Source organism: Neolamprologus multifasciatus, chromosome 13, assembly GCF_963576455.1.
Source record: "Neolamprologus multifasciatus chromosome 13, fNeoMul1.2, whole genome shotgun sequence".
Taxonomy (NCBI): domain Eukaryota; kingdom Metazoa; phylum Chordata; class Actinopteri; order Cichliformes; family Cichlidae; genus Neolamprologus; species Neolamprologus multifasciatus.
This window is the reverse complement of record NC_140451.1, coordinates 24,616,486-24,625,374: the sequence shown is the minus strand read 5'-3', so window position 1 is coordinate 24,625,374 and position 8,889 is coordinate 24,616,486. Positions and strand designations below refer to the sequence as shown.

Sequence of the window (8,889 nt, the reverse complement as noted above, 5' to 3'; positions counted from 1 at the left end):
TGCTTTGAGGGTCCCGAAAAGCGCTATATAAATGCAATCCATTATTATTATTAAAATAGTTTTCAACCAGTAAAGGTCATATTTGCCTGTTTGTTGTTCTGCTTCAGCTTTGGGATTTAATTTATAGTTTCCAGGAATTAAAACAGCTCAGGATGTCCTTGTCGTGGTATTCCTGTTAAAGAAAGGCATGCTGTGATGCTGCCTCCCCCATACCCTTAAAGAATTTATAATCAGTCCAAGATGCCATGAATTAATCACGAAAAAACAGAAAGACCTTCTTGGGTCAGCTTGCATTGTATTTAACTGGAGCCACGTTTACTCCGACTTTCCCTTCTATTGGTGTATCTGATCCGCTCTAAGGGTCGGGAAAAAATGGACCTTGACTCTATAAGGCGGAGCTTAAACTTTTGTGACTTTGGCGAAAAACGATTTTCCCCCCACTTCACTGCTGGAGTCACAGTTTCGTTTGTATCCGTGCAGTTAGGAATAACGGGACCGCTGCGGCGTCCAGTGCCAAATTGCAGGCAACCGGCGACATGGGTCTGATTAAATTTATAAGTGCGATCATTACCAGAGCGCTTTTTATCTTGATTGCTCTCATCGGTGTGTGGAGAGTGACTCGGGTGAAGGAACATGACTTTTACTGGTTGCTAACTTTCCTCTTTTTGCCGCTTGTCCTGGAAATGATAATAACCCTGAGGAGGAGGAAAGGAAAGGATTACAAATGGTGAGATGTGGAGCATGAATGTAAGAGTGTGGACATGTGCTGTAAGGCTGTAATTATATCATCCTTGAGTATGCATTATGTTACTTAACGCCTGGAGTTTGCACAGCTACTTTGCATAGACTAAAACTAAGCGCTTGCCATTTCCCCCAAAAGCTTTATCCCTTCCCCCATCTCCCCCGAGCATCCTATATCCTGCCTGTCCCTCTGCTGCTATTTTTAAGCTGTCCTAAGACATTAAGTTGGGGTGGTACCCCTTAACTCATATCGCAGATCGCAGTCTCTCCTGTCTTCCTGCATGCTTGAAATACATTGTGTTGTTCTATTTTTCTGGCATGATATTGCATTTCATCCAACAACTTATTGAAGTGCTGTATTGTGTAAGACTGTGCATTTAATGAAGCATCCACCAATCACTGAGGAGGTTAATGGATGCCTCAGAACATCTGTTGTTTTACAAATCATGTTGTGTGGCAGTATTTTGAGGAAGTAAACTAGAAGCAAAGTGATAATAAAATACTCAATATTGTGGCAGTAACTAATAATTATTTCAAACTGCCAAATCTCCAAAGGAACACAATGAAAAGCATCTGTTGTAATCTTATTTATCTTTAAGGGGTATCAGTTTTGTATATGTTTTTTTTGTTTTTTTGTTTGTTTGTTTTTGCTAATTATGAATAAATAAATACAAAGTCTGAATGATTCTGGTCACCTTGCAGGTTTTCCCCACCCATCTTTCTGTTTCTCATTAGTATCATTCCCTCCATGTGGCTCCTGGAGCTCCACCACCAGCAGAATAAGAACAGCGAACCTCAGGTACTCCATGCCAGAAAGATAAATTATATAACTTGCTTAAAATAATCTCCTGTTTCTCAAACATGTAATTTAACAACAGATGTTGGTGGGTGGGAAGTTTGCAGGCTTCCAGCTCTGTAAAGCTACCGTTCATTATACATTCATTCACGGATTCCATCAGATATCCCATTTGCTTTTAGGTTTATACAGGTTTACCTACAAGAGAATAATAAGTAGCCTGGGGAATTAAGTCTGTAAAATCTTCTTTCATCTGTTTCAGTGTCAAAAGCTTGATCATTTGGATCTGTACAACCTCATTCAAAATAAGACCTCCAGGAACCTCACGATCACGGATTCCCTGAAGGTAAGAGTGATGGAAGAAGAAAAAAAGAAGAAAACTGACACTCGTAGTCAAATATATCATGTTGAATAGTGTTGTGAAACTAACAGAGAGTTTCCGATTGAACTAACTAAAGGCAGACAAAATTCTCAGGAAAGTTGCTTAGACAAGTCTCTTGGTGCTTACTTCCACTGGTTCTATCTGTTTTGTATTGTTCCCTTTTAGTGCTCACAGCTGTATGCCTGCCATGTCAGCACTTTAAAGCTGCCACATAATCATTCATGAGAAAGTCACTGCTCCCAGCCAGGAAACAGTCAAATGCCCACCATAAAAAACACAGCTTGGGCTTCAGGTTTTGCTCGTGCGGCTGAAGTTTTACCTCATACAGAGCTTGCTTCTTGATGATAAGCTAACTGCCTGCTGGCTGTTTCTCTTTGATAAAACCAAAAAGAAAAACACAAAAATGTTTAGCAAACCATATCATATAAAAAAATCTGTCAAGTCTTTTTTAAAATTCGCGATTCAGGGTGATTTAATGAAATAGTTCTTGGAAACTCTTTACACAGAAGTGTGGATTTAATGTAATACTGAAACTTTAAGTTCACAATGTATATCCCAGAATAACCTCGTCATCAGACACACTGTCTGCAATGCATAAACTTGAACTTTTCCCCCAGTAATTATTGTTTAAATAATTATTATTATTATATGCGTATGTGCATATAAATTATTATTAATTATTTATATGCACACACAGGGTTAGGAAAAAATATATAAATATATATGTAAAGCATATTCTCTTTCTATTAACTTCTATTAAATTTTATTAACTGTATATTGAAATACCAGCATCCATGTCTTTTCTCAATTTAGTTGTGGACAGTGGTGCCAGGCTCTTCAAGGGCAAAGAATACGAGACGTGGTTATCAGGAACTGAAATCTGACTGTGTAATACAGGATCCCTGAAGAGATTTAACTGGAAAGCTTCGTACAGACTGATTCCGATATGTTTAGAAAAATTTCAACATCAGAAGACTGGCAGTCTAGTTTTGGCATTAGAGACTGAACAATATAGAAAGTAACCACTAATAGGAAAAACAGAAGTTCTGAAGGGTTGCAGTCAGTGATGATCATTTTATTTGTTGTTTCGACAGTTTCAACTGTTTTTTCTTAGTGTTAAATTTTCCGATATTATGACATTTTGGTTCAAAGGAACTCAGGTTTTCACGTTCACAGCAGAATTTCAGTCACATAGTTTGCTTTACTTATGCTTCTGCAGCACTGCATTTAATTTTATCTGAGGATGGAGAGTATTTGATAACTAGAGAAGTTATGAATAGCTGACAGACGTGATCAAAGAAAAAGAACAATCCTCAATTGTGTTTTATTATAAGAACGCTTTGAGTAATTCAACAAGAAAGGAATAGATGAGATTTGAGATGAATATCACCAGCATACAGTACAAATCCTCTAAGTTAACAATAAGTTGAAGGATAAAGGATCCAACAATCAACCTCTCAGGAACCTCACTGTTCACAGGTCACAGTCAAATAAGTATAAGCAGTAAGAGCATTTATAAGTCAATACCAAACACTCAGTCTATCAGTTGGCTGGGTCCATCACTATCAAAATGACTGTCAAGAGTAGCATTTCAGTCATTTCTAAATGGGTGTGCTTTGCGTCAGATGATGTAAGAATAAACCTTTGATAATGGAATCAATATTTAATTCAGGAGGTCATTAAAATAAGAGGATGGAAACTTCCTGTGCTGTTAAACTGTTTTGAAAGCTTTTCACATTGATGTTTTTCTTACAAATGGAAATAAGTAATGAGGAGAGTGTGTTGAGAAGATGGGAGAAGTACTCTGAGGAACTCACAGATTAATTAAAAGAGAATGAGGGGAGGACAAATGGAGAACAGGCAGAGGGGAACTGTGAAGACGATGAAGCAGGGCTGCTGGCCGAGATTACATACCTGTGGGGGTATGAAGATGTCCAGGAGAGACAGCAATGGGTTTTTGATCAGATTATTTAACAAAATTTTGGAGCGTAAGAGGATGCCCGAGTTTAAATACCTGTGGTTACCCATCCAAAGCAACAGACAGTGCACAAGAGTGGTGAAGAAGAGAGTGCAGGCAGTGTCAGAGTGATTTGTGATAGAAGAACAGCAGCAGGAGTGAAAGGCAAGGTTTGCAAGATCATGGTGAGACATGCTATGATGTCTGGTTTGGAGAGAAAGACAAGAGGCGGGATGTTGAATATTTGCAGATTTTCATTGGGTACGTTGGGTTTGAAGACAAAGTTGAGAAGCTGGGGCGGTTTGTTCATGTGCAGAGGATGCTAAGGCAGGAGGAAAGCGGAAGATCATAGAGAAGATTCATGTGTGTAGTGAAGGAGGACGTGGAGAGGGTTGGTGTGACAGGGTGAGATGGAGTAAACATCATACAGATGAAATGAAGACTTAGTGGAAAAAATAACTCTGTTTTACGTAGTTAGCATACAAACACTACGTTTCAGGACACCTGTCAAACAGTGAGGCCACAATGTAGCTGCAAAGACTATTTTAAATTGTATGACTTTTAAAACTTGCAAAAGTAGCCTGCATCTACATAACTATCAGAATAATCTCCATGGTCACATTGCTTTTACAGCCACAGCAATTAAGAACACTGAATAAAACTGCAGTTGTAAAAAATTACAAATGAAACAGACTAAATTTTCTACACTGATTGGAAACACATGAGCCCCAATACTACAGTGACCGATAACAGTAAGAGGAGTGATTTAAACCAAACTATATAAACAATTACTAGACCACAACCACCACACCCATTTCTCCCAGGAGATGAAAGAAAAAACAAGTTTTTTAAAAATGGCTGCAGTTAGTTGTAGCGTGTCACTTATAAAAACAATGCACAATGTTGTGTGGGATGATAAAATCACTGAAGGATAATTCTGGCAATGTTCTTCATTTTTCTTATTGTCAACAAATCCCATTGAAATATGATAACACACAATGATATCATGTGAATGCCAAGTTTGGCTGTGTTGACAAAGTATAATGTAGCGTATTCCCCTGACACTAAACTACCACTGTCATCCAAATCTAATATTAACACGTAAAAGATAATTTAGTCACGTCTTTGCACACAAGTGCTGTATTAAATTCTGTTTTAGTGTGGTTTGCAATTGTGTCAGTTACTGAGCACTTTATTAGGAACACCAATTTAATTGAACCCGGGTCATAAGTTGTACTTTTTTCAGTTTTTACTGACAGTTGCAGAAAAGACAGTTCTGATGCTAGTTATTATCAAGGTAAGAGTGGGTGTTGGGTGAAACCCGATACTTATAACTCGGTCAGTCCATCAGAATTGTCTTTTGACCAATTTTCTTTGGTCATAAAGGATAGGATTCTCACCCTACCTGTATCCTCCTCTGTCATGAACTCTCTCTTCGAAGGTTCATGTTGACATCTGTTCTAATAGGGATCATTTCTGCATTTTTACGGGTATACAAGTGAGTTTAAACCAACTTTAAATATCTGTTAATGTCTTTTTTTTTTCCAGGATATTGGCAATTTTTTCTCTGCTGTTTGTGCGAATGACTGGATCCTGGCTCTCCATCAGATCCTGCTCATCCTGCTCATTGTGGGGAAGTGGCTCCTGCCCTTGGGAGGCGGGGTCACAAGAGATGAGTTGTCTCAACTTCTTCTAATCTTTGTTGGCACAGCAGCGGACATCCTGGAATTTACTAGTGAGACACTGTCAGATATCAAGTGGGTGACTAATCATGTTCCATCTCCATGTGCATTTATTTTAATTTCACACAGAGCCATGTACATGTGTTGATAATATATCAATGCAATAACTGAAATAAGCAGTGAAACTCTTTCTTCACCGTGGTTTTTTTTTTTTTTTTTTTTACAGAGATAACAATGATACGCTGGTCTATGTCATCTTAGGTGTATGGACCTGGAGTATGTTGCAATTTCCACTCCATCTAGCAGGTCAGTGCATGTTAGTGTATCAAAATGTAACTTTAGTGCTTATTAAGGGCCTACACCATAAAGACACTAATTCCCTAGTAATTCAGCATGTTTAGAATTTTTGCCAAACATCCCATCAACTGCTGGGAGTAAACAGTGATGTAGATAAGTTCTCCCTAGTGCCATCAAATTATTAACCACCAAATTTTTTTCACTTCCCGAGTATCAAAACCAAAGGGCATTGCCACAGACATGGAAATGCTGCTTCCTTCAGACCTATACTTAAAAAAACCTGCTACATGAAGTAGTCAGAACTGGGAATTTGTGCAAATAATTAGAGATAAATTGACAAAGCTTCAAGTTCTCATTTTTCCTGAGAAGAGGAAGCTCTTATCAGGCCGCTGTGTTCTTGAAATTGCCAAACCCTAATAATGATCTCAATTCTCCATAACCCCATCTCATAATTTATAAGTAACCCTAATGATGCAGTTATATGCATCTTTACCATCGCAGTGCATTTAGAGCACTTAGTACTCTGTGTTTGCACCCAGAGAGCCATGTTCACTTTGTCTGGATCTCTTTTAAACACACAAAGAATTGATGCAACATATTCATATAATGCAGAGTTGATTTACCATTTACCATCAATTTAGAAGCTATTCTGGAGTTTCTGACACATCTTACAATCTTTAAGATAGGGTATATGGTCAAGCATTATAATACATTTTTGAAAGGTTAAGGTTCTTGAAAAATGTTTGATGATTAAAGGCGTGAACCTCATCAACCCCTCTTCAAAGAAATTAGAAAACAACCACTGAATATATTAAAGATTAAAGGGTTTAAAAGCTTGACTTTCCAATTACACTAGCATGGTTTCCCCATCCCCCTATAACACGGGAAAACCACCAAAGACTGTTTATAGTTTAACTTGACTTATTCAAATATTTGGCTAGCTCTACATATTTGATCTGATAGATTTTTATACCAGCTACCCCTCCTGACAGAACTCCCAGGGAATTTGTGTGTCCTACTTTCCTCAAATCAGGAACCTTTGGCTTTCTATGTGACTATGTAAACCATTACACTCCAACAAACACATTAACTGGGTAACATAGGAGTGCTGTGGATATGTGAAGCAGAGTTTTCACTTCTATGAGAGGTTAGACTTTCTTGAGGTTTAAACAGCTAAACAGTAAATGGATAGCCTTTGTTTTTGTTTTTAGCCATTTAAAGGCTAAAAATGATGCTTTAACTGTAGGTCTTAGTGATGCCCCCCCCCCCCCCCCCCCCCCCATCTACTGATCTAATTAAAGAAGTAAGCTGTTCTAACTGTTTCTCCCTCCCCTTTATCCAACTTTCTTCTAATTGGCTAACTTTCTTATGGGTGGGAAGATGTAAGTCCAAGGGAAAAGCATAATAGGTATCCTTTATGTGTGACTATTCCAGCATTTCTTTAGAGAAGAAAGATTTACCTCTTCAAAAACAATAGCAGGGAAAGTTGCTCTAAATAGCAAGTGTGGCGTCTGTCAAACTACATCAAGCTACCTGAATGAAACCCTCATTTCACTCCCAATCTGTTGCTTTTCGTCTCCTTATCTGACATAGTGGTGAACTCCACACCTGGCAGAGAGGCTGATCAGGGTGCACAGGATTCCCTCTTGACTAAACACAGCACTGACATATGGAACATCATTCAGGCGCTGTTTATCCAGGATGGCCCTTTTCTGTGTGTCAGGCTCACTGTGATGGCCTGCTTCAAAGTCTTCCACCAGATGCTTGTCTTTTTTGCCATCAAGAACTTCCTAGTGGTTGCACTGAACTTGTACAGGTTTGTTGTTATATGTCAGGACTTCAGAACCTCCAGTGACGATAATGCCGGGGACACCGCCATCCCATGTCTTTGATGCATAAACAACAAGTGTAAATGGAGGTCTGGGAGGATTTTATTAAAACTTTTTAAAGATTTTTCAGTTAAAAAGAAAACTACACCTGGAGCAGGAAAATAAAAAGAATTGAATGCTCTCTGCTTTCTTCACACACTTCTACTGTGTGAAATACAGAATTCAGAAATATACATAACTATAGATGTGCTGAGCAGCTAAGTTCAGAGTCCACATGTGACTTAACTGCTTAGCATCCAGTTCAGCCTATGAAAATCTCTGTCAACTCATTCATGTAGTATCTGGTTATGAATACATGATCTAAATGTTCGTTTCAACTATGCACGGTATAAACTGGTTTGTTTGTTTGTTTGAATGAATGACTTACGTGACCAACAGTATACCAGGGACACAGCAAAACAATGAAACAGAGCAGAATAGGAAAAAGGTGTGGCGGTCACAATAATAAATATCTCCATATAAGAAAATAGTGCAAATCTACAACACTCAACGCTCCACAATGCCTTAAAGTAGCTCCAGTGCCTCTGCTTGTCAGTGCAGCATAAAATAACAGAAGTCCCAGACTTTCAGGTAAGACTTTTGTGCTTAATGGCTGAGAGGACATGAGGTCACCAAGAACAGGAAGAGAAAAAAAGATGAGAGCAATGGCTCAGAGGCTAGGAGGTGTTGACAAAAAGCTCGGCATCATTTTTCCTGTCTTAACGCAGACAGGAAGTTCCGGCTGACTAAAACAAACCCTGATCCAGCAGCTGGCTGTTAAAGAAAAGAACTTTAGCAGCGTGGATAATTATTCCACACCTTGATTGATGGTTAATTGTACCTCTTGGATGGTTCTTTTTTTAACAAGTATGAGAAATGTAAAATAATCCCTGAAGTGGGTGAATTATCTTATCGTTCGTGCAATATTGTTAAAGAGACAAAACACACCGTTAATCTTTACTCAGGTAAGGACCTCTTTTTGCGTTGTATTTAAGACCTTTAAACTTCACCTCAGGCTTTAAGATGCCAGCAATTTTTGTTTTCAAATTATTTGTATTGGTTTGGTGATGCTATTTTGACTGCATTGTTTTCCCAGATTACTGCAAGAAATAGCATCTTATCCTGTCAAGGTCTTATTTTTTTCTGTAATTCTGTTTTTTTTTTAA

The 8,889-nt window shown here is 38.3% G+C and overlaps 1 protein-coding gene across 1 annotated transcript; it reads left to right on the top strand.

The window, feature by feature from the left end:
- Nucleotides 1-253: 253 nt before the first annotated feature.
- On the top strand, nt 254-8,583 carry LOC146505621 (transmembrane protein 26-like). The gene is made up of 6 exons (XM_085183715.1): nt 254-727; nt 1,444-1,540; nt 1,800-1,883; nt 5,425-5,633; nt 5,785-5,864; nt 7,449-8,583. The coding sequence occupies exons 1-6, from the start codon at nt 537-539 to the stop codon at nt 7,745-7,747; spliced, it is 960 nt and encodes a 319-aa protein (XP_085039841.1). The 5' UTR covers nt 254-536; the 3' UTR covers nt 7,748-8,583.
- The last annotated feature ends 306 nt before the right edge of the window (nt 8,584-8,889 follow it).

Coding starts and splice junctions, on each gene's coding strand:
- LOC146505621 (XM_085183715.1), top strand. CDS start 537: ATGGGTCTGATTAAATTTATAAGTGCGATCATTACCAGAGCGCTTTTT. Junction 1,884..5,424: donor CGATCACGGATTCCCTGAAG/GTAAGAGTGATG, acceptor TTTTTTTTCCAG/GATATTGGCAATTTTTTCTC. Junction 5,634..5,784: donor GAGACACTGTCAGATATCAA/GTGGGTGACTAA, acceptor TTTTTTTTACAG/AGATAACAATGATACGCTGG.